This window comes from Rhinatrema bivittatum, chromosome 1 (genome assembly GCF_901001135.1).
Source record: "Rhinatrema bivittatum chromosome 1, aRhiBiv1.1, whole genome shotgun sequence".
Taxonomy (NCBI): Eukaryota; Metazoa; Chordata; class Amphibia; order Gymnophiona; family Rhinatrematidae; genus Rhinatrema; species Rhinatrema bivittatum.
In genome coordinates, this window is record NC_042615.1 from 756,354,589 (window position 1) to 756,380,873 (window position 26,285).

The 26,285-nt window shown below is 45.7% G+C and overlaps 1 protein-coding gene across 3 annotated transcripts in view; it reads left to right on the top strand.

The window, feature by feature from the left end:
• AGXT2 (alanine--glyoxylate aminotransferase 2) overlaps positions 1-26,285 on the top strand; it is a 145,236-nt gene that overhangs the window by 41,378 nt on the left and 77,573 nt on the right. For all 3 annotated transcript variants that reach the window (XM_029578964.1, XM_029578973.1, XM_029578982.1), the window contains exons 3-6: positions 1,012-1,196; positions 16,355-16,478; positions 21,455-21,549; positions 24,548-24,641. In XM_029578964.1, coding sequence (XP_029434824.1) covers positions 1,012-1,196; positions 16,355-16,478; positions 21,455-21,549; positions 24,548-24,641 — 498 coding nt within the window. The remainder of the gene's footprint in view (positions 1-1,011; positions 1,197-16,354; positions 16,479-21,454; positions 21,550-24,547; positions 24,642-26,285) is intronic.

Genomic DNA, 26,285 nt, shown 5'->3' on the forward strand with positions numbered 1-26,285 from the left:
TTGTGTTCCCCTAATTTTGTGGTTAGTGCTTACTAAGTCCAGTTAGTGCGCACTAATATAAAACTAAAAAAATAACATTTATGGCATTTTTTCTTTCATTTCGTGGTTCATTTCGTTTTGTTTTAAACAAAGGCACATCCCTAATACAAACTTCCACATATAAATCAGCTTTTACCTGAGAAAGTCTTAGTTTTGTTCGTGCATAAAATATACATGTATATATTTTTTAAATTGGTAGGAAAATACATGCATTCAATGCATTTAATTTCTCACTTTCAATGCATTGCATGTGTTTGCACATAAGCATACATACACACATATGTTGGGGAAGGTAGAAAAACATGTATTGTATAATATGCACATATCTGATATGTGTGGTTTATAAAATACTATTGTAGATCTCCACATAGCCATATACATGTATATATGCGGCAGAGTTGTTTGAAAGTTATCCTGCTGGTTGCAGGGGCAAAAATAGCAGTACACATACTTTTAACCGCAGGGATGCTGAACAATGTCCGGAAGCATGATTTATATACCTATATATGTGTGCATTTACGGGAAACAAGTAGAAGGCAAAATACATTTTAGTTGTATTTCTTCTTTAATTAGGATTCCAAAGGGACAATTATAGGTGGGATAATGAAAATACACTGTGAGGAAACAAAAGCAATCATTTAATGCTCTGAAAAGGCAGATCAAAATATAATATTTTGAGCATGACTGAAAGAATGATCAACATACAAACCTAGCAAATTATATACAGGGAGACAGTTCATTTGCAAACATACCCACATGAGGTGCCATTCAGTTCCTTGTGCAGCACTCCCTTACCAGCACAAATCTGAAGAGCCCTGAAACAGCCTTCCCATTCCTAAGGTATCCAGAGGCTCTGTGAAATTGAAAACATGTTACCTGCCCAGATATACATTTTTTTTTTAAATAAATAAATTTGAAACGCTTTTTGGTCTCGTGATGGAAAAAAACTCACATTATCTCTCTGTCCTTCAGTCTATTCCTTATGAGCAGGTGCGGCAGATCCGTAAGCAGTATCTTTCACCGGCATTAAAAACATACTACAAGAAGCCGCTGCTGATTCACCAAGGCTACATGCAATGGCTGTTTGATTCAGAGGGTCGCCGGTACCTGGATCTTTTTGGTGGAATTGTCACTATCAGTGTTGGCCAGTGCCACCCGTAAGTAAAAACCTATTGACATTACAGAAGTCTGCCACCTTAGTTCCACAGCATTAAAAAAATGAAATTTGAATATCTGGCCCCATTTGATTTTATTATTTGTATGCTAATGGGTGAATTGTATGTACCATGGAAACTTATCTTAGTACGTCCATTAAAATACCCTTTATTGGGCCAGCCCCGCAGCATACCCATTACCAAGCCCTGCTGACCCAGGCTCCAACCTAACAGGGTCATTTATCAAAATGCGTTATGGCGATAATGTCATAAAGCGCGATAGCTATTGCAGCGCGTGGCACAAATGCAAATTTTACAAATGTATTCAAAGGGGCAGGATTGGGGAGAGTTTGGGCAGGATCAATGAAAATGAGGTGCATTATCGCAGCATGCGATGGTGTAATGCACACTGTCACACATGTTTAACATCGGAAATAACTACACCTTTTTTTCTGATGTTAAGCTGTGCGATATGCCCGTAACGCAATTTGCGATAACTATCACAAATTCTGTTTCGGACATTTTTGGACATGGGGGGGGGGGGGGGGTGGGAGAAAGAGAGAGAGAGTCTCTGGGGTGGTACACTTAGTAGTCAACTATTTATACTGCTATAGGAGGGCCAGCTAGAAACTCGAGGATGGACTCTCTACCAGGGTACTTTCAAGCTAGGGCGAGAGAACATTGAAGTAATCTCGTTTAGTCTGACTTTCCTCACTCCAAATCACGTCAGATCTTCACTGAGGTCTACTGTGCTGTTTGTACATCTCACTCTGCAAGTAAAACTGGCCTCAAAATCCTAGACCACCACCAAATCCTTATCTCGAGTTTCAAGCAGGTCCTCCTATAGTGATATAAATAGTTGACAACTCTGAAAGCCTTATAAAAAGGCTTTCTCTGTCTCTCTCTCTCTCTCTCTCTTTCTCTCACTCACAGGCCGATACAGTACAGTGCGCTCCGGCAGAGTGCACTGTTAACCCGCGGTTGGACGTGCATTTTTGACGCGCTAGCTTTACCCCTTATTCAGTAAGGGGTAATAGCACTCGCCCGCTCTCCCGTGTTTCTTTCTGTATCGGTCTGTCAGTCAGCACCTTGCAAGTAATGGGGTGTGAAAAACTTTAACATCACAATAAACTACCTATGCTAAGATAACATGTGGTGCAGTAGCTCTAAAATTATCATAGCCACACCTCTTTTCCTTATCGTGGATGTTATTCATGCAAAAATTATTGCATTTTTATAAATCTAGGCCTAAGTCTGCTGAGCCTTAATACACTACATCTTTTAATTTGTTTCCCATTCTATTAATAAAAAAAGAATATTGATTTATAATTAGCAAATTCAAATTGAAATCATAGAAATGTATGTTAGACATTTATTCCATGAATAGGTGTTTGGCACCCTTCAGAAAACGTGCGATATCCGGCTGAAGGGGTAGAGAGCAGTCCTTCTGTACCAAGACATTCAAGGCCGCCACCTGAACCAGGAGCGAATTATAGGCGAGACCCTTATCCAGACCATCCTGTAGGAAATGAAGGATCAGCGGGACAGTCGCCTCCATGGTTTGGACCCCGCGGTCGGAGCACCAGGCTTCGAAGACCTTCCAAACTCGAACGTAAGCGACGGAGGTCGAAGGCTTGCGGGAACGAAGCATCGTTGAGATCACTGTCTCCGGGTAGCCTCTGTGGCGGAGACGGCGCCGTTCAAAAGCCAGGCCGCAAGACAGAAGAGTTCTGCCTGCTCGAAAAATACCGGCCCCTGACGCAGAAGATGAGGAAGATGGGACAGGTGAAGTGGGCCGTCCACCATCATCTGAAGTAGATCTGTGAACCATGGCCGACGGGGCCATTCCGGGGCTACGAGAATTACAGTCCCTCGATGAAGTTCCAACCTGCGGAGAACCTTGCCGACCAGAGGCCAAGGAGGAAACACATAGAGCAGTTGATCCGACGGCCACGGAAGGGCGAGGGCATCTACCCCCTCCGCGCCGCGCTCTCTTCTGTGGCTGAAGAAGCGTGGAGCCTTGGTGTTGAGAAAGGTCGCCATGAGATCGAGGCGTGGAGTCCCCCAACGACGGACGATGAGATGCATTGCCTCGGAGAGAGCCCACTCGCCGGGGTCTAGCTGTTGACGACTCAGGAAGTCCGCCTGAACGTTGTCCACCCCGGCGATGTGAGAGGCCGCTATCCGGACGAGATTGCTCTCCGCCCACTCCATCAGGGGAGTTGACTCGAGGGAGACATGCTTGCTTCTTGTCCCCTCTTGACGATTGATGTAGGCCACGGTGGTGGCGTTATCCGAGAGAATCCTCACCTCTCTGTGTCGCACCAGGGGAAGAAAACGCTGAAGAGCGAAACGCATGGCTCTCGTTTCCAGGCGATTGATCGGCCACTTTGCCTCCTCTGGCATCCAAGTCCCCTGCGTGGCGCTTCTTTCGCAGATGGCGCCCCATCCCGCGAGGCTGGCATCGGTGGTCACCACCACCCAATTGGGAACCTCGAGCGAGACTCCCCGAGCCAGATGCGAGGGGACAAGCCACCAATCCAGGCTTTTCCTGGCTAATGGTGGAAGCGGCAGGATCACCTGATACTCCTGGGAGACTGGTTTCCAACAGGATAGCAGGGACGCTTGCAGTGGACGCAGGTGTGCAAACGCCCAGGGTACCATGTCGATGGTAGAGGCCATTACTCCCAGGAGCTGCAGATAATTCCAGGCGGTTGGTTCTTCCAAAGCCAAAAACCGAGACACGTGCTCCCTCAGGGCTTGCGCCTTGTCCTGGCGCAGGAACACCATACCCCGCCGGGTATCAAAGCTCGCTCCTAAGAAATCCAGGTGTTGCGAGGGCACAAGGAAACTCTTTGGAAGGTTCACCACCCAGCCCAGAGAGCGTAGGGATTGTACTACTCTGGCCACTGAGGTCTGACCATGTGAGAAGGACTTTGCTCGAATCAGCCAGTCGTCTAGGTACGGATGTACTAGGATACCCTCCTTGCGGAGGGCCGCCACCACCACTACCATGATCTTTGTGAAGGTCCGAGGTGCGGTCGCCAAACCGAAGGGAAGCGCCTTGAACTGAAAGTGTTGACCGAGAACCTTGAAGCAAAGATACCACCGGTGAGCCGGCAGGATGGGAATGTGCAAGTATGCTTCCGAGAGATCCAGTGAAGCGAGAAATTCTCCCTCGTGCACTGCGGCAATCACTGATCGAAGAGTCTCCATGCGGAACCGGCTGACCCTGAGGGCCTTGTTTACCTCCTTCAAGTCCAGGATGGGCCGAAAGGAACCGTCCTTTTTGGGAATGATAAAGTAAATGGAATAGTGGCCCAAGCCCACCTCGAAGGGGACGGGAACGATGGCCCCTATTTCCTGCAGTCGGTCTAGTGTTTGTTGAACCGCTATCCTCTTGAGATCCGAACCGCAGGGGGAGAAGATGAACCGGTCCCTCGGGGGGTGGACAAACTCCAAGGCGTAACCATCTCTTATGGTGTCCAGCACCCACTGGTCCGTGGAGATAACTGCCCACTCCTCGTAGAAGTCCATGAGGCGGCCCCCGATCCGGGGAGGTGAGAAGTGGGCTCCTTTGGCATCATTGGGATGACTTTGTGGGCGGATTTCCCTGCCCTGGACCCTCTCTCGCGGGCCTCCGCCCACAAAAGGAACGAGACCAAGGCTGGGATCTTGTCGGCTGTATCCGGGAACCGGACTGCCGGTAAGACCTATAACGTCGCTGTGCCCTGGCCCTGGTTCTACCGGAAGAAAATGACCTGAATGAACGCTGTCTATCCTCCGGCAGCCGATGCACCGAATTTTCCCCCAGTGACTTGATGATCTGATCCAGATCCTCTCCAAATAAAAACTTCCCCCGAAAGGGGAGGGAGCCAAGGCTCGACTTGGAGGAAGCATCCGCCGCCCAGTTGCGAAGCCACAAGAGCCGTCGGGCTGCTACAACCGAAACCATGGACTGCGCCATTACGCGAAAGAGATCATACAAGGCGTCTGCCCCGTATGCTATGGCAGATTCCAGACGGTCCGCCTGGGCGGCCTCTTCAGGGGGCAACTCCTGAGAGGTGAAAAGCTGCTGTACCCAGAGTAAGCTGGCCCTTTGCGCGCGCGAACTGTACATCACGGCCCGCATACCTAGGGCGGAGACTTCGAAGACCCTCTTGAGGAAGGTTTCTAGTTTACGGTCCTGCATATCCCGCAGGGCTGTTCCACCCGTGACCGGGATGGTCGTCCTCTTGGTCACTGCCGACACTGCTGAATCCACCTTGGGCACCTTGATAAGATCCAAAAAATCCTAAGGGAGCGGGTATAGCTTTTCCATGGCGCGTGTGACTTTCAAGGACGCCTTGGGAGTGTCCCACTCCCTAGTGAGAAGCTGTAGGAAAGACTCATGGATAGGGACCTCGACCCACCTCCAGATCGGCGGATCTGGAGGTGGGTCGAGGTCCAGCTCCTGAATAATATGGTGGATGAGTTCATCCAGCTCTTCTCTTTGAAAAATCCGTAGGGCTCGAGGGTCGTCCCCCTCCGTATGTCCATCCGGATGCGCCTCCGGGGGTTCCGGGGAGTCGTCTCTCACCGGCGAAGCCGCCCCCGTGGTACGCCGGGGTGGCACGGGAGAGGGTCCCGGCAGGGATCCAGGCGTAACGGGCAAGGCGGTGAGACCAACAGCAAGTTTAGGAACCTTGGGGGGAGGGGCCCCCAGGGGATTCGGCGCCTGCGCTCCCATACCCTGCAAATAAGCCATGTGCATTGCCAGAATAAAATCAGGTGAGAAAAACGGGGAGCTGATTGGAATCCCTGGGGAGGGACCGTCCTGGGAGCCCCGGTCGGGCAAACCCCCCGCCGGGGGCAAAGCCTGTTGAGAGCCAGTGCAACCAATCCTGTCTGCATCTGGGAGCGAGTCTGTCTCACACTGTCCCCCTAAAATGGCCGCCGTTCCTGCCAAAGGCGGCGTCGTGGCCGGCCCGCGCCGCCCGGGCTGAGGAGGAGGCAGGTCCGAAATCGCACCGGAGGACTGCAGGGTGCCTTCCCCATCGGGGAAGCACCGCTAACAAAGCCCCTCCCTCAGAAATTGATTCCCTGGTTTGCCCCAGGCCTCACACCTCGAGGACTGCGGCATGTCAGCACCGGGAAAAAAGCCTCGGGGGGGGGGGGGGGGGGGCCAAAAACGAGCTAGTGCCGCGGGGGGGGGGGGGGCCTGGAATGGCCCTGACAACCCACCGAAGGGGTCCAGGAACTGCAGGGGAAAACCCCCATTTCAGTTGAGCACACACCCACGGGCGGAGCTTGCGAACCGCGGGACCCACAAACGACGCGTGGAGCGGCCGGAACCACCGGCATCCACGGGGCACCACCAAAAAGAAGCAAACCTGTGGAGAAAGAAACTCAAAAAACTTCCACTTACCCCAACGGAAGAGGAAAGGAGTACAGAATAGAGAAGGCAGAGCCACAGACACACGCCTCCTCAAAAATTGAAAAGTCTTTTTTTTTTTTTTTAATTTTAAGGATCCAAAATGAAGAGAAACATGACAGGGAAATACTGTGGAAAAAAAGAAGGAAAGAACCAAAAATGAAGAAACCCTGTCAATCTGGGGGAGCTAGTGGACCCCCCCACTCACATCTGCTGGAGTCAGAAGAATACTGAGCTCCAGCAGAGGGTGCACTACTCTATATGCTGACGCTCTCAAACTCTGTTCTGACTCCATCTGCTGGTCGGGGGATATAACCCACTGTCTGGACTGATCCAGGTACGTACAGGGAACAGGCTTGATTTGGAGTAGTAACTGCCGTAACAAGCAAGCTACACCCATGCTTATTTGTTTTACCCAGACTATGTAATTCAGTCCTTGTTGGTAGATGTCTGAATATAAAACATCTTTTCTTCATTCCCCCTGCCGTTGAAGCAGAGAGCTATGCTGGATATGCATTGAAAGTGAAGTATCAGTCGTTTTTGGTTTTGGGGTAGTAACCACCATAACAAGCAAGCTACTCCCCTGCTTTTATGTGGATGCAAATCCTTTTTTCCACATTTCCTCTTGCTGTTGAAGCATAGAGCAATATTGGAGTCGCATTAACCGTGTGTATGTTTATTGAATAAGGATATTCATCTCCAGGTAGTAGCCGTCATTCCCGCAAGCCACCCCCATGCCTCTTTTCTTCATTCACATCCTCTAGATTTTATGGATCCACAGTATTTATCCCACGCCCCTTTGAAATCCTTCACAGTTTTGGTCTTCATCCCTTCCTCTGGAAGGGCGTTCCAGGCATCCACCACCCTCTCCGTGAAGAAATACTTCCTGACATTGGTTCTGAGTCTTCCTCCCTGAATTTTAAATCGTGACCCCTGGTTCTGCTGATTTTTTTGCAACGGAAAAGGTTTGTCTTTGTCTTTGGATCATTAAAACCTTTCAATTATCTGAAAGTCTGTATCATATCACCTCTGCTCCTCCTTTCCTCCAGGGTGTACATATTTAGATTCTTCAATCTCTCCTCATAAGTCATTTGATGAAGACCCTCCACCTTTTTGGTCACCCTTCTCTGGACCGCCTCCATCCTGTCTCTGTCCCTTCCGAGATACGGTCTCCAGAACTGAACACAGTACTCCAGGTGAGGCTTCACCAAGGACCTGTACAAGGGGATAATCACTTCCCTTTTCTTACTCGATGTTCCTCTCTCTATGCAGCCCAGCATTCTTCTGGCTTTAGCTATCGCCTTGTCACATTGTTTAGCCGACTTCAGATCGTTAGAAACTATCACTCCAAGTTGTCTCTCCTGCCCCATGCACATCAGCCCTTCTCCCCCCATCGAATACAGTTTTTTTGGATTTCCACACCCCATTTGCATGACTCTGCACTTCTTGGCATTGAATCTCAGCTGCCATATCTTCGACCAATCTTCCAATTTCCTTAAATCCCGTCTCATTCTCTCCACTCCTTCTGGCGTGTCCACTCTGTTGCAGATCTTAGTGTCATCCACAAAAAGACAAACCTTACCTTCTATCCCTTCCGCAATGTCGCTCACAAAGATATTGAACAGGGCTGGTCCCAACACCGACCCTTGCGGCACTCCACTCAACACCGCTCTCTCTTCAGAGTAAGTTTCATTTACCATCACACATTGTCTTCTGTACATCAACCAGTTTGCAATCCAGGCCATCACCTTGGCACTCATTCCTAAGCTTCTTATTTTATTCACCAGTCTCCTGTGCGGAACCGTATCAAAAGCTTTGCTGAAGTCCAAGTAGATGACATCGAGTGCTCTTCCTTGATCCAATTCCTTGGTTACCCAGTCAAAAAAGTCTATCAGATTTGTCTGACAGGATCTTCCCCTGGTGACTCCATGCTGCCTCTGGTCCAGCAATTCTTCCGACTGTAGATAGTTCACTATTCCTTCTTTTAACAGCGACTCCTTTACTTTTCCCACCACCGAGGTGAGGCTAACCGGCCTGTAGTTACCAGCCACTTCTCTGTTTCCACTCTTGTGAAGCGGGATCACCACCGCTCTTTTCCAATCACTCGGCACCAGTGGCGTAGCTATGGGTGGGCCTGGGTGGACAATGGCCCACCCACTTTCCATTCAGGCCCACCCAAATTTGTTTGCAAGACACTGCAGCCAATAAAAAGCAGGCAGCATCAGCAGGCACCCAAGGGAGAAAAAAAAATTAATAAAACCAGCTGGTGTGTTGCAGCTCCCGGTGTCCCACAGCCTCAGTAATACTTCCCTTTACCTTCTTCCTGCCCACGTGGGCCAATGGTCAGACTGATAGTGAAATGCTAAGAGAAATTAGGGAAACTAACCAAATTGGTAGTACAGTAATAATGGGAGACTTCAATTACCCCACCATCAGCAGGCTGGAACTTCGCCACTACTAGCCCTCGTTCCCTGCAGGTTGAGCACTTGGGTACCGGGGCCAGCTGGACTTAGGTGGGCTTCCGTCCGCGGTCTTCTGTGGGACGATGAGGAGGTCAGCCAGGGGTCAGCAGTGGTAAGAGTAGATAGTCTGATCTGGACAAGGTGGAGTCCTGGGGGCTCGGGCACCAAAAGGAACAGAAGGCAAACAGGGGTGCCCGAGTAAGAACAGGCCAAAGCCTGAAAGGCCAAGTCCAGAGGGAGGTTGAAAAGAGCGTTGTCAAGCAGGCTGATGTCAGGGGAGGTGGCAGGCAGGAAAGAGTGGCAAGACAAGCGTGGGTCAAAATCAGAGGTCGGCGAGAGAATAGTCAGGCAAGGCAGAGGTCAAACCGGAAGGCAGTCAATAGCGTAGTCTGGCAAAGCAAGGGTCAGATCCAGGAGACAATCAGTAGCAACAAGCAGGGTAGATACGGAACACAGGAACAGGTACCAGGATCAGGAACAGGAATGGAGAAGTATCAGGAACCAGGAATAAAGAGGTATCGCAGGGAGAAGCAACTAAGCACACGACTAGTGTCGAGACCTGTTGCCAAGGCAGGGAAGCACTGGCTAGGCCCAGCCTTATATATCAGGACCCAGTGACGTCATCATCCGGGGCCGCGGGTTGGATTCACGCCGCAGCCTCTTCAAAAGGAGAAATGGTGCGCGTGCCTAGGGAGGGGTGTGGTGCGAGATGGCGGCTTCTCCCCGCAGACCATGCGGGGAAGCCTGCCTCGGAGCTGAGACATCTGCTGCAGAGCTGGGAGCATGGAGAGTGGCCTGAAGTTGGAGGAGGCAGCCCCTGGCCGAAAGGGAAGCTGAACCAGGCGCTGGAGCAGGTGAACGGGGGTAAGAGGGCCTGGTCGCGGGCCTGCCGCAGTCGGCACACACAACACATACTAGGGAGATAAAGTTCCTGGATGGAATAAATGACAGTTTTATGGAGCAATTGGTTCAGGAACCAGTGAGAGAGGGAGCAATTTTAGATCTAATTCTCATGGAGCACAGGATTTTGTGAGAGAGGTAACGATGGTGAGAACGCTTGGCAATAGTGATCATAATATTATTAAATTTGAATTAATGACTGGAAGGGGGACAGTAAGTAAATCCACGGCTCTAGCACTAAACTTTCAAAAGGAAAACTTTGAAAAAATGAGAAAAATAGCTAGAAAAAATCTGAAAGGTGCAAAGGTAAAAAGTGTGAACATTGTTAAAAAATACCATCCTAGAAGCTCAGTCCAGATGTATTCCATGCATTAAGAAAGGTGGAAGGAAGGCAAAACGAATACTGGCATGGTTAAAAGGTGAGGTGAAAGAGCCTATTTTAGCCAAAAGATCTTAATTCAAAAATTGGAAGAAAGATCCATCAGAAGAAAATAGGATAAAACATAAATATTGGCAAGTTAAATGTAAGACATTGATAAGACAGGCTAAGAGAGATTTTGAAAAGAAATTGGCCATAGAGGCAAAACCTCATAATAAAAACTTAAAAAAAAATATCCAAAGCAGAAAGCCTGCGAGGGAGTCGATTGGACCGTTGGATGATCAAAGGGTTAAAGGGGCATTTAGAGAAGATAAGGCCTTCGCAGAAAAAAAATGATTTCTTTGCTTCAGTGTTTACTAAAGAGGATGTTGGAGAGATACCCATTCCGGAGAAGGTTTTCATGGGTGATGATTCAGATCAACTGAACCAAATAACGATGAACCTGGAAGATGTGGTAGGCCTGATTGACAAACTGAAGAGTAGTAAATCACCTGGACTGGATGATATACACCTCAGGGTTCTGAAAGAACTAAAAAAATGAAATTTCAGACCTATTTCAATTAATTTGTAACCTATCATTAAAATCATCCAATGTACCTGAAGATTGGAACATGGCCAATGTAACCCCTATATTTAAAAAGGGGTGACTCAGGAACTAAGGATCAGTGACCCTGACTTCATTTAGATAGACATGGTTTGATGGAACACAGCCAACATGGATTTACCCAAGGGAAATCTTGCCTCACAAATTTCCTGCTTTTTTTTGAAGGGCTTGAATAAACATGTGGACAAAGGTGAACCGGTAGATGTGGTTTATTTGGATTTTCAGAAGGCGTTCGACAAAGTCCCGCATGAGAGGCTTCTAAGAAAACTAAAAAGTCATGGGATAGGAGGCGATGTCCTGTTGTGGATTGCAAGCTGGTTAAACGATAGGAAACAGAAAGTAGGTTTAGATGGTCAGTTTTCACAGTAGAAAAAGCTAAACAGTGATTTGCCTCAGGGATCTGTACTTGGACCGGTGCTTTTTAATATATTTATAAATGATCTGGAAAGAGGTATGACGAGTGAGGTTATCAAATTTGTGGATGACACAAAATTATGCAAAGTAGTTAAATCTCAAGCGGATTGTGATGAATTGCAGGAGGACCTTGAGAGACTGGAAGATTGGGCTTCCAAACAGCAGATGAAATCTAATATAGACAAGTGCAAAGTGATGCATATAGGTTAAAAATAACCCTTGCTGTAATTACACAATGTTAGGTTCTATCTTAGGAAAGAGATCTAAGTGTCATAGTGAATAATACATTGAAATCATCAGCTCAGTTTGATGTGGCGATCGAAAAAGCAAACAGAATGTTGGGAATTATTAGGAAGGGAATGGCAAATAAAACGGAGAATGTCACAATACCTCTGTATCATTCCATGGTGAGAACGCACCTTGAATACTATATGCAATTCTAGTCACCACATCTCAAAAAGGATATAGCTGCACTGGAGAAGGTACAGAGAAGGGCAACCAAAACGATAAGGGGTATGGAACAGCTGCCATATGAGGAAAAGCTAAAGAAGTTAGGGCTGTTCAGTTTGGAGAAGAAACAACTGAGAGGGGATATGTTAGAAGTCTACAAAATCATGAAAGGACTTGAACAAATTAATGTAAATTGGTTATTTACTCTCTCAGATAATAGAAGAACCAGGAAACACTCATGAAGTTAGCAAGTAGCTCATTTAAAGCAAATCGAAGAAAATTCTTTTTCACTCAGTGCATAGTTAAGCTCTCAAATTCATTGCCAGAGGATATGGTTACAACAGTTAGTGTAACTAGGTTTTAAAAAGCTTTGCATAAGTTCCTAGAGAAAAAAATCCATAAACTGCTATTATGGTAATTAATAAGCAATAATAGCTTGTGATTTATCTAATGTTTGTGTACTTGCCAGGTACTTGTGACTTGGATTGTTTTGGAAACAGGATACTGGGCTTGATGGACCCTTGGTCTAACCCAGTATGGCATGTTCTTATGTTCTTATCTCAGAATTGAATATTACCTCAAGTGAGGAAATTAATCTGTTGGTGAAATAGGCAATGAATCTTCAGAACATACATAATCCCTTAATGGGTTTTACTGAATTGTATTAAAGACTTGAACAATGCTATGATAGCCCAGAAACAATTGAGAGTGCTCTGTTCAAGAGGATTAAGAACTTTACAAAAATCTCAAACAAAGATAATTTCAACTTGCAAGTGCTTGAAGATCTGCTACCAGAACTTGAGGCAACTAAAGCTGGCACAAATTCTCTAGGCCTCAGCTATCTACCCATGTTCTTTCCCTGTGTTGTATTTCCCCTTGGCGGCAGGCCCACGACCGGGCCCATCCTCCCTGGCGGCAGTGGCTAGTCGTTTGATCTCCCGCACCCCCGCTGCCTCCTCGGCCTCGCTTGGCCCTGTTGCGGGCTCCTCTGGCTCTCCCTGTTCTTCCACAGACTCCTCCAGTTTCCGGAGTGTCTCCCCACGTGTGCCGCGGGGAGACGCCGCCATCCAACAGACAGCATCCCGGTAGGCGCGCGCACATTTTTTCCTCTTTTAAAGGAGCCACAGCGGGAATTCTACCATGGCCCCGGATGATGACATCATCAGGCCCTGCTACTTAAGGCAGGGCCCGCCACTCCTTCCTTGCCTTGGCAACAGATCTCCACGCTTGTCGTGTGCTTGTTGCTCATCCTAGTTCCTGACTTTGTACCTGGTTCCTGTTCCTGGTTCCTGGTTCCCGTACCTGACCTTGTTCCTGGTCCCAGTTCCTGATTTCATTCCTGGTTCCTTACCAGCCTTGCTCGGACCGACTATTGGCTTTGACCCCTGCTACGTTTGGACCACACTCAGGACTGATTACTGGCTTTGACCCTTGCTTCATTGAAACTATGCTCCAGACTGATTTCAGTCCTTGGTCCTCACTCCACTGCACATGGACTAGCTCTGCCGCCTGCCTCAACTCCAGCCTGTTCCCGACTACACCCTCGGTATCTCTTTGAACTTGGCCCTCTCAGACTCCAGCCTTCTGCTGTCCGGGCGTCGCCTGCTCCTGTGTTTGGCCCTCCTTTGGCGCCCGGGCCTCTGGACCCCTGCCTCGTCCGGATCTGCTTCGGTTCCTCCAATACCTCTGCTGGTCCCTGGCTACCTGCTACAACACCCACTGGGAGTCGTCTCACGGAGGCCCGCCTAAGACCAGCCGGCCCTGGCACCCAAGGGCTCATCCTGTGGCGAACGTGGGCTGGTCTTGGCGAAGCTCCAGTCGGCCTCCGTCTCCTAGTCTGCTCCGCCTCCCGGCGGTGGGGACCCATAGGGCTTAATCTATGGGTAGCGTCAACCCTACCTCGGCCCAAGGGTCCACCACCAGTGCAACAAGCTGATCATGCTTGTGTACGGTTCTGGTGTGAGTAGGGTAGTTGCTTATATTGGATCCTCTGTTACCCCTTGAGCCTCTACACATATCCTTTTCCTGATCCTACTTGTGTGCTTGCAAGCACAGACACCGTTCCTTCCTATTTTCATTCTTCAGCCAAAAGGGATGAAACAGGTTAACTTTTCTGAGTAGATTCTGCAGTTCCCAAAACAAATCTCTGGCAGAGTCACCTCCGTTCTCTCAGCTAATCACTGATCGCTATCGCGCTTCCATATTGGGTTTCATTAGGTGCTCTACTTCCACCACCCGTATGCCCGCAGATTTCTGGCATTTTTCTTCCCTTTTTCTGTCAGCCCAGCATTTATGGCATCCTGGGCAGTGATGCAACAAAAATTTGGCAGTAGGTAAGGTGTCAAGTGGCCTACAGACAATGCACACATGTCAGTGTCTCTATGCACGGTGTTGTGAAGGTTAATTTATTGCAGACAGGTATGAGGTCTGCAAGTGCTCACCCTACTTCCAGCACACATATGTCAGCATTTCTGCACGTCATCTTTTATTTTCTTCAGCGGATCATTTATGGCATCCTCATCAAGTCCTTTTAGCCTCTGTCTTATACCCAGGCTGAGAGTCAAGGACAGTGTGCAGCAGCCAAGGTAATAACCGAACCAGCCTGCACCACTATGGCTTCCCATCTTCTTCTGCCTTTGTAGGTAGTCTTATTTCATATATTGCTTTATTTGCATATTTCTGGCATTGGTGTGCAGACATATTAAGTATGTTTATTAGCTGTATTTCTATTATATATACTTATTATCAGATAATACAGGCACTTTTATGAGTCATTCTATCTTCATGCCTGGTATTTAGGCTATTGCGGTCAATTTTACTTGCAGGCTGTAGTTGAATAATTCTCATCCACCTGCAAAAGGCTGCTCAGACATGCCCGATCAGGCATGTACCCGGGCAGCAGAGGACCGCAAACCCAATTTTCTTATTCTCACATGGCAGCCAACAGTGGTTAGGCTTGATGAAATATTTACTGTTCCATTCCACTTCAGTAATGGGGGAATCAGAGCATTCTTAGCACAGCAGGCAGTGCATCAGTCTCATAATATTAAGGTCCTGCAGCAATCCTTAGAATGCAGCGGTCAGCTCTATCACCCCCAGCACTTGTATGTCAGCATTTCCTGAGTGCCATACTTTGTTTTTCTAGCGGGTCAGTTATAGCATCCAGACCCTCATCACCTTCAGCCTCAGACAGCACACACATGTCTGGTCCCAATGCACCAACAATATTCTGAAATTACTGTCAGCTTTGGTCTGTAAGTTATTTATTGTATCTGGGGCGTTGTTCTTTCAGGTGCTCATATGATTCTTTTGCAGTGTCATAAAGCTGATCAGCTACATTGCTTATCACGTCTTCCAAGAAGATTGCTGCACCCTCCTAAGCTTCAGGGTGAACTGACTAAATTCACCCTGTGAGCAAATTCTGAAATAAGTCAGCTACAGCCTGAAAACAAACTTACATTATCTCCAATGCTAAGTACAAATTGTAGCAAATGGTGTGGGGATTTTTTCATGTGGGTAATAGATCCCATACGCCGAAATGGTGCTTTCTCAGCTTTTAAGATAAAATATGTAGGACTGCAATGTGATCTCTTCAAAGATGTGACCTGTAGAAAGTCTATGCCTTTGGAGGAACGAGGAACATATCATCTATGCCACAGCATCCCCATTTGAGGTTACTGCAATGGTTGATTCCTGAGTATTCCATTTTATCACTACATTGTGCAATACTAGAGTATATAATCCACACATACATAGTACATATATATACCTACATAAGATTTGCCATACTGGGTCAGACCAAAGACCCATCAAACCTTGTTTCCAATAGTGGTCAATCCAGGTCATAAGTACCTGGCAGGATTCCAAGGGTTTAAACAGAGTCCATGCTGCTTATCCCAGGGATAAGCAGTGGATTCCCCCACTTCCACCTTAATATTGGTTTATGGACTTTTCCTCCAGGAACTTGCTCAAACTTTTTTTAAATGCTGCTGTACTAACAGCTTTCATCACCTACTCAGGAAACAAATTCCAGAGCTTAATTATAAGTTGAGTAAAAAAAATATTTTCTGCTATTTGTTTATTTGTTTATTTATTTAAAGCTTTTTTATACCGACGTTCGTGATACAAATCAAATCAAATCGGTTTACAGAGAACAAAGACCTTATAAATGTATATGTTATATATGTATATATATTTATATATAAATGTATATGTTATATATGCATATATATTTATATTATATTAAATGTATATGTTATATGTGTATATATATTTATATATAAATATATATGTTATAAATGTATCACCTAGCAACTTCATTGCATGTCCCCCAGGCTTTGTACTTTTTGAATGCTCTGCATTAGAGGCAGCAGTGTACATCAAGTGAGTCAATAAAGTTCCATATGTTAACCTTCTTTAATCTGTAATTCTTTGAAATATCATGTCTTGGTAAAAAGCCAATGTATAAATGTATATCCAGAAAGAGACATTTCGTATTTGCATTGAATTAAATTACTTTGCCTATGTTGTTGCATGCAGGAAGGTAACGGTAGCTGCCCAGAAACAGCTTGGTCGTCTGTGGCACACCAGCAGCATCCACTTGCATCCATCACTCCATGAATATGCAGTTAAATTAACAGCACTGCTTCCAGAACCGCTAAAGGTATCTAATTTCCAAATAAATCATTACCTTTACTCAATAAAGTATCACATTTATGAGATTTCTGTTTTGCAGAAACCATAAGCAGTTAAATTACCATAGAAGGTGCAGGAGATCTCATATGAGGATTCAGTATTTGGCCAAATTGTTCCTGGTCTGTTGGGTTCATTCTTTGAGAAGACCACTCAGGACTCAAAACTTCTAGCGTTGCATTCATCCAAATTCTTCTTTACATTTTGAGGGCAAACAGCAGGAACTATTCAGATTTTGTTAGCATCTGTTGTAAAAGAAGATATGTATGAGTCAATTGGCAAAAAGAAATTGTCAAGGTGTGAATAAAGATATTTAAGAAAGTGCAGAAGGAGGAACCACCATAGACACTCCATTAATGTCCTCCACTTCACCCACAGACCTGTCCATAAAAAAACATTCACCCACAACCGTGCCTTTTATTTGCTTCTCGGAGCCTCAGACATGGAAAAAAGGATTTGCACTCACAAAGAGGGGAGTAGCTGGCTTGTTACGGCGGTTACTACCCCAAACCAAATATGCCTGATACTTCACTTTCAATGCATATACAGCATAGCTCTCTGCTTCAACGACAGGGGAGAAGAATAACTGATACTTCACACATCCAGCAGAGCTCTCTGCTTCAACGGCAAGGGAGATGAAAAAAAGGGTTCACACTCACAAAGCGGGGAGTAGCTGGCTTGTTACGGCGGTTACTACCCCAAACCAAATGTGCCTGATACTTCACTTTCCATGCATATCCAGCATGGCTCTCTGCTTCAACGGCATGGGAGAAAGACTGATACATCACGCATTTCCAGCATAGCTCTCTGCTTCAACAGCAGGGAAACCCCCCCCCCCAAAAAAAAAACAAAAACTGATGCTTCACGCATATCCTGCATAGCTTCAACGACAGGGGTGAAGAAAAAAAGGATTTGCAATCACAAAGCGAGGAGTAGCTGGCTTGTTACGGCGGTTACTACCCCAAACCAAATGTGCCTGATACTTCACTTTCAATGCATATCCAGCATGGCTCTCTGCTTGAACGGCAGGGGAGAAAAAAAAAACCCAAAACTGATACTTCACGCATATCCAGCATAGCTCCCTGCTTCAACGGCAGGGGAGAAGAAAAAACAACCAACAAGGGCTGTACAACATAGTCTAGGTAAAACAAATAAGCATGGGTGTAGCTTGCTTATTGCGGCGGTTACTACCCCTAACTAATCAAGCTAGATATTTCACTTGGATGCAACTCCATCACTGCTCTCTACATTAATGGTGGGGGTGGAAGGGGAATAGAACAAAGAGCTAAGAGAAACAGATAAGAATGAGAGAAAAAATGTGTGAAGCTTGCTGGGCAGACTGGATGGGCCATTCGGTCTTCTTCTGCCGTCATTTCTATGTTTCTATGAGTATATTTATTCCTGATTGAGGCTGGTATAAGTTCAGTTCTGAGCTCTGCTGCTGCTGTTACAAATCATCTTATGTTACCTCCTGGAGGAGAAATTCAGACGTATTTAAAACTTTTCCACTTTTTGAAAAATAGCTAAAACAAATACTCTTCTTTTATTTTACCAGATAGCACCCACAAAATGTTAACATCCTACCCTGTTTTTAAAGTGTCTAAAATTTCCAATGTAAAAGCCACTTTTAAAGGATCACTGATGCATTTCCCACTGAAAACAGCAGCATTGGCCTTTAAAGTACCACTTAGACCTAACTCAACAATATCTGCATACGTAGTCGCGTTCCTAACAACTATTGTAAAGCATTCACTTTGACTTGCTTTCAGTGGGCTTCCTCTGCCTAATTCCAGATGCTGAGGTTGTCAGTAAAGAAATATAAGGATCCATTGCCGAGTGCTCCTCCGGCCTGCAGGTGGCGTTGTGAGCCACCTGAACTGTTTGTCTAGTCCTCCCAGCTCTGTGCTCCTCACTTTCCCCTGGTGGCCATCTTGTTTCTTGTATAAACTTGTTCTTATACTGAGACAGTCTCAGCAGTCAGTTGCCAGAACTTGGTCCTCATACTCTGGCTTCGCCTCTATTCCAGAAGACTCCAGTATTGTCAGCATCTTCATTCAGCTTCTACATTCAGCGGTCCTAGAGTTCTACTTCCCAGTCTTCTGGATTTATAGTTAGTTTCTGCTCCTATCCTGTGTCAGGCCTCTCGCTCCTTGTCCAGGTTGGGGCCTACCCCCATTGTCCATGCCTCGCTGGCCACTAGCACCTGAGGGCTCAACCCGAAGAGAACATGCCTGGCCTGGATTTGACACTCCTGGGATTAGGCTGCTTATTTCAGGGCAACCCACAGACTAAAAATGTTACAAGCAACTTTGCATATCCAAAAAGAAAAATGAGCTTCTATATATTGTGGCAACCTCCTGGTCAGCCACTAGATGGCTCTAGATTCCTGCCATTGGGCCTCATTTTCCAAGCCGCTCGCACGCGATAAGGGACCTTTCGCACGCGAAAAGTCCCTTATCGCGTGCAATACCAGGATGGGGGCGGAGTCGGCCCCGGAAGAGGAGGAGTCGGGGCGTCACCGGGGCCAACTCTGCGCTGACACTGCAGACAGCGAAAAGGTAGGTGCCTTTTCACTGCCTATTTCGCTTCCAATAGCTACACCTCCTATGGTGGCGCTATTGGGTGCGAAACAGGCAGCGATCGCACCGCGATGGTGTGATCGCTGCCGGCTAGCGCAGGCCCGCCCCCCGTTTTGGCCCCCCGCCCCTCATCTTCTAAAGTATCGTAGGCCTGCAATACTTTAGAAAATGAGGCCCATAGGATTTAACAGCTTAGTGGGAGACATCAGTCCTGTGCAGCCCCTCCTCTTAAGGATGGCTGTGATTGATGGTCTCTATTTCGGGGGGGGGGGGGGGGCAGCTAGGTTAGGAGGATGTAATCTGCTTTGAAGTGCTGAAAAGCGGAAAATAAATAAGTGTGGGTAGTTTGGTTTAGCTTTTGAGGAGTAAGGAGCTGATTTTGGATTCCCCAGTGTTAAGTGAGGCCTACTTATCCCACTCAAATCTCTTTTTTTACTGAGGAGATCCCTAACTGTGCACTCCCTGCCTGTAAGGATCTGCCTCCTTTTTGAGAGAGACTGTCTTAAGAAAGCTACTAATTTTGGAGATGGACTGGTGTGAAATCTTGGACCTTTTGGTGAGGGCTATCTCCCCAGATCCAAAGGACAGGGGCTGGAGACCTTTGAGCCTTTTTCTACCCCTTAGAAGGGGCAAGACCCATGACAGCATCACCCCAGCCAAAGAGATTTTGGGGCAGAAAAAGTTTTTTCCTCTTTTTGTTGTGAGAAGGCTTTTGATCCACCTCTGCTCACAGGGAAGCTAGGCTGGTATAGGTGGTTTCCTGTCTGCATCAGACTTTTCCTTCAGAAGAGTCACATGTATTGGAAGTTTGGAAGAAGGAAGACCCTCAGAATCTCCACCCTAAGGGACCAGGACACAGGCTGAGAGCAAGAGAGAGAATTTTGGACTCAGGATTTTTCTAGGATTCAGGGGATTCCCCCAATAAGATTTCCCTAACCCACTGGGACAGTTAATGCACTGAGAGGAAAAGTGTTAAGCTCCCTCCCAGGAACTTGAGAAAAGGACACGAGCACCGAACCCAGGAGGGCAGTGTAAATATTCCCATTGCACAGTTTCATTTGTGGAGTTCCTATTGAACATTGAAGGAAGTTTTTGAGATAATCAGTAAATTTTATTTGATCACCCAGTCTGTGTCCATCCTGTTTGTCCCAGCAGCTAAGATAACTGCAGAGAAATATACACACAAGGGATAGCCCACCATCGCTTGGGCTACAAAGGAGTACCTTCACCCCTGTAGAAAAAACTCACACCTTGGAATCTGCAGGAAGGAGGAATATGCCTGTGAAGACCACCCAGATAAGAAATATTTGTATTGTCCTAAGGGAAGCAGTAAAATCCCGGACAAAGGGTTACAATATCACAATGTAAATGATAACATATTACATGATTTGCTTCTCCCATGTTTACAGATCTTGACTATGTTTTGATGTCCTGTTTTCTTCTGTCATGCTCTCTGCTACTAAATTAGCTAAGCTGCCACTAGACCCTCTGAGTACATGACCAGCAAATCTCATTTTCCTTTTGACTAGGTTTCCTACCCATCATCTCATGCATCCTTTGAAAGACATGATCTCAAAAGAAAGAATACATGAGATGATGGGAGGTAGAGAAGAACCTTGGTAGAAAGCTTAGTGAAAAGGAAAACGAGATTTGCTAGTTACGTACTCAGAGATTCTGATGACAGATTAATTTAATCCCGGAGGACATGATAGATGGCAAAATAGAGGAACATAATTAGAGAATGCATAGAGTGTTGACATTAAAGAATTGTCAAGATCTAGAAACATGAGTGAAACAAAGTGGAAAGCTGAGCACAGAAAACAATTGTGCACCTTAGTTGCCATCCTTCATATTGATGATGGCACATGTTGGTGATTAGTGGAGGTCATGATAAAAGCCCATGTTTAGGGTGTTCATTCACTTTTCCAGAGATATGCAGTGCCTCTGAGCCTCTTTTTTTTCAACATAGGATGTGATTGTCTTTACTCACTGAAGCTGTAGAATATATTTCTAACTTAAATTTCTCTAAATCCTGCATGTTGCCACCTAGTTTCAGATGTTAGATTAATCTGAAACACAGCTCCTGTGCTATTTATACAGTGCTGTCTTAGAAGGAGCCAATAATGCCATTACAGACCGCATTTCATGATTGTGAAGGTCTCTCTTCCAAGTATGCATTATACTTGGTCCAGCCAAGCTGCAGAGATCTCCTAGGATCAAAGCCTAGCATAATACATTTGCAATTATGACTTGGTTTTAGATACCTTGAGCATAATTATTGGTTTTATGATCATGTTGGTCATAATGTAAATATTGAAGAAGAAAAGGTTGATTTTAATTTATTTTCTCTGTCTTTTAATTTTCCTAGGTACTTTTTCTGACTAACAGTGGGTCAGAGGCTAATGATTTAGCAATGGTTATGGCAAGAATTCATACCCAAAACTTTGATATCATTAATCTCAGGTAATTATAACCAGGTAAGTTTTATTAACCTTTTCTGTGTTTAACAAGAACAGTTACAAAAAGCTTTACTTAACCTATTACCATTACCTAAAACTTAATTTGTGGAAAATATGACCTTAGTCGTACACTTACAAATTCTAGGGGCGGAAATAAAGATTAACATGTTACATGTGCAAGAGGTGGAATAAATTAGCAATAATATGATGTAACAATGCTAAAAATAATTAGAAGACCAGAAAGTCACTAAAACAAATAATTTATTATATTACAAAACCAAATCAAGGGTATAGCAGATCACAAATTATAGTGACTTTTGCTAATTCAGAGAATACTTGTACTTGTTAGCTTTTGTTTGGGATCTTTCAGAAATCATATGCAGCAGCAAGAAAGATTTGCATGGATTACCTCTGCAAACTGATGCTCAGAACATACTTCTACCAGAAGCTGGTGCCTAGCCTAGTCACGTTCCATGAGCTGGCATCTCGAAGACGAGATCAGGCCTCATGCAGGGTGTGTCCATAGTCCCTTGGTTCTGGACAAAATTATTTTTGCAACGGATCTGCTTTCATAACCAGCATCCATACCCAATGGACTTTGGGCTTAGGCTGTAGGCTCAGAATATCTCTGTGTTATTTTCTTGCCAGTGGTTCTGGGATGACGAAACGTAGCATTCTTACTTTTCCACTTTGGTTCACAGAGATATCACTGATCTTGCTTCTTTTACCAAAGTTAGCATTTTCAGTATCTGACAGTTTATAGTCAGCTTGGCATCCATCTTGTGGGTGGCAGAACTGCCATTTTGCAGTTGTCTCTTCGACCTGTATGCGTAGCTGAAGTCTGTATGCCCAAGCATTATAATATTACATAACTAACCTGGCTGCCACAAGCAAACAAAAGATATTATAAAGTGATTCCATTTTATTGGGCTATCTTAAAACATTTCTTGATTAGCTTTTGGGAGCTGTACTTCCTTCATCAGGTCAAAACAAAATGAGCAGGATAGAGTAAAAAATGATATTATGCACTGTGGGCCAGATTTTTAAACTTATGCATGGGCGTAATTTGTTCGCGTAACCCGGCGCAAACAAATCTATGCCCGATTTTATAACATGCGTGCACAGCCACGCGCATGTTATAAAATCCGGGGTCGGCGCGCGCAAGGGGGTGCACACTTGTGTACCTTGCTTGCGCCGAGCCCAAGGGGAGCCCTGATGGCTTTCCCCGTTCCCTCCAAGGCCGCGCCAAAATCGGAGCGGCCTTGGAGGGAACTATTTTTGTGATCCCGCCCACCCCGCAGTCCTAACTAAATCCTCCCTCTACCTTTTATTTCTGAAGTTACGCCTACCCAAGGCAGGCGTAACTTGCACCCGCCGGCTCACCATCCCCCGGCACAGGCCGCTGTGCTGGAGGACTCGGGACCACCCCTGAACCTCAGCCATGCCCCTGGACCCACCCCCTTTCCGTCCCTTTTTCGAAGCCCTGGGACATACGCGCGTCCCGGGGCTTGCACGTGCCACCGAGCCTATGCAAGATAGGCTCAGGGGCAGCTTGTCGGGGGTTACGCACATATCTTACACGCGTAACCCTTTGAAAATCTGCCCCTATACTTTTACATTTCTTTGATTAGGATACTATAAGTTTCTAAAGTTTGTCACTCATTCATACAAATGAATGATTAATAAGAATGTGCATTCATTATAAAAGAATGTGAAAAACAGGACAAATGAGACCATATTTGATTTGTTCTGAACAGAATGAACCAAAAATGGCCTCTCTTGAAAATGTTCAGGTGCATTCATTTTCATGCTCAAAATAATGGCCTCCCTGAGGCCTTCCACCTCCCTTCTGCTCCCTCCATCCAAGCCCAGCGAGGGCCTGCTGGGGCCCCTCGAAACCCTCTCCCACCTTGTAAATCTAGGCTTGGGGCTAAGCCTTGGCCCCTGCCATAGATCCTGAATAATGTGCTGGAGCCGGGGGCCTCCCAAGCCCACATGTGCCCTTCCCATTGGTGGGTCTCCAAGAAAGGGGCAGGAACGATGCTGGTTTGCTTCTGCCCCCACCAAGTCCTTTGGTATTAGCTGCATCTGAGGCTGGTGCCAAAGTGACATTACCAGAGCCATCCTTCATGTGGCCAGTGCCATTTTTTTTTTTAAAAGGACTTGGGTGGGCTCAGAAGAAAATTGGCATCACTGCTCTCCCTTTCTTTGAGACCTCTCAATGGAAGGGATAAATGTGGGGCAGGGTGGCTCCTCAAACCTGGCACATACATCAGGAGCTATTGGAGGGGACCAGGCTCAGCTCAGCCCAGGTTGGTAGGTCCTGTGTATCTAACCTGGTTTTGTGGGGCAGGACGGGTTGGAAGGGCAAGGCCAGGCTGGGGCCTGGCCTTGCCCTTCCAACCCGTCTCTACACATGGAGCTGATATGACCAATCTGTATTGGTAGAAGGGCCTTCAGCCAAGTCTTTGCTGAAGGTCGAAAGGATGGTGGAAAAACTTGAGGAGGCCCATTTTGGTTCAATTTTTTATTTTGGGGGTTTTCATTTTTTTTTTTTTTTTCAGTTCAGAAAACAAACTGAACTGGGAAGAAAAACATTAAAAAGAAATGAAAAATTGAAAAATAATGCCAAAATAAAAAAAAAAAGCAAACCTGAACAAAATTATTAGGCCTGCACATTCCTAATGATTAATATCCTTTGGAATATGCAGCTCCCTGAATTATATAATTTTTAAGTAAATCAGCTCCATGTGTAGAGACCAGGATAACGAATTGCTTTCATGCAATTATATCAAGTCAGCAAACAGTCTCACTTTTAAAAGATGAGACCATATTTCTTGTACACAATATAAAACTGAAATACTTGAACCTGCATGTAAAATATGTTGATATAGGTAGTGTTCTGCCAATGGGAGTTAATATCTGAAGTCCTTTATTTCTTATTATGCTTAGAAATTAATAATACAGCATTTAATGTTCTGCACTCTGTTTTTTTTATGTAGAGGAGGGTATCATGGAGCCAGCCCTTATGTTATGGGTTTGACCGCTGTAGGAGCTTACAAGTTTGGCATTGCCAATGGCATGGGCTGCCACACAGTAAGAATTTATTTTTTTCATTTCTAAGCAAGGGCAGGAATTTGATAAGCAATGATTATTCTTCAAAGATTTCAAAGAAGTCATTCTAGCACAAGCAGATTTTGGGATATCTCTGTGGACAAATAAAACAAACCAATCATTAGCATTCCTCTTATTTTGATTTTTGTTTAATTGTTGGACAGATTTTATTGTTTGAATTATTGTAGCAATTTCCTGCTTAGGCCCTTCTACCAATACAGGCCCTCACAGGCATTGCACTGACATATTTGATTACAGCATGGTCAACTGAAGAGCAGACTAGGAAAGGAGATTTTTATAAACAGAGCGCTACCATACTGAAAGCACTAGCTTTTTATTCTATTTACTTATTTAACATTTTTCTATACCGACCTTCATGGTAATGACCATATCAGATTGGTTTACATAAAACAGGGAGGAACTATGAGGACATAAAAGAAAATAGTGAAGAATAAGATCAAACGAGGAAGCAGATGATTCAACACAGACATGTTGATAGGTTGAAGAATGTAGTTAGCCTATAGGGATTCTATCATTGTGAAATGTACTTTTTTTTTTTCTTGGTTGACTGTTTCGTCTTACTTCCAGCTCAGTCATAACCAAAGCTGGCATCCAGCAATGCATAATGAGCCTTCATCTGCAACTACTTGGGGAGTTTCCCCTATTTTTATGTCCCATTCCATCTTAGCCCAGCCTTCACAGCAACATTTCCTCAGCCAGGGGCCACAAACCATAACTCCCTCCAGAATCCAGCTAAAATGGGAACTGATTTACCAAGCTTTCTTCCCATAGTCACAGAATGGACTCAAAATCTGGCCACTAGTTGTTGCTGTTGAGAGATGGCTGAAACACCCTCTCCCATAGGGAATCCTTGGTGCTGTGACAGGTGCAGCTTGGAGCAGAATTTTTTAATCTGCTGTGGGCACAGCCTGGAGCAGAGTCTTTGGCAATTCAGGAGCAGCCTTTTGCTGTGGGCCAAGAGCCCATTCTATGAATTTGGGCACCATCATTCTTCCTGTATGACCATGACTATGTGTTCTTCGGCCTTCCATAGGCAATGATCAGAGCCTATTGGTATTGGTAGCTAGTATGGATCTTGTTCTTGTACAAGAGCCACAGACACAAGAAAAGAATCCACAATAAGTCTTTTGGAAATGATCCATACTTTCCTTGCCTCTGGTTTGTGTTGGTCTAAACTGTCATGGATATCTTGGCTTGGCAACCAGAGCCTAGGTGAGAAGGTGTGTACCTGAGAGGCAAGGAACTAGAGAAGAGCCAGGGGAGAAGCATGGGGAAGGAACACTGGAACCTGACACAAACAGGACACTGGAAACTGGACAGGAAGGAAGGTTTATAGGACAGGGACACAATTAACAGGCAAGAATACAAGAAAACAGTAGCAAGGGAAGCAGCAAACAGATAGGACTTCCACAGGGCAGTCACTTTGAGGGCTGTTGGATCAGCAAAGGTGTGTCAGGTTAGGACTTCTTATATAATGTTGGGCCAAAAGATAGTCTCTGAAGGTGGGTCTCCCTAGCTTTTCTTCACTTTGTATTTTCTACAGGGTTCACTGCAGGCTCCCCAGGTCTTGCATACCAATGGCTACAAGTTTGATCCTCACCACTC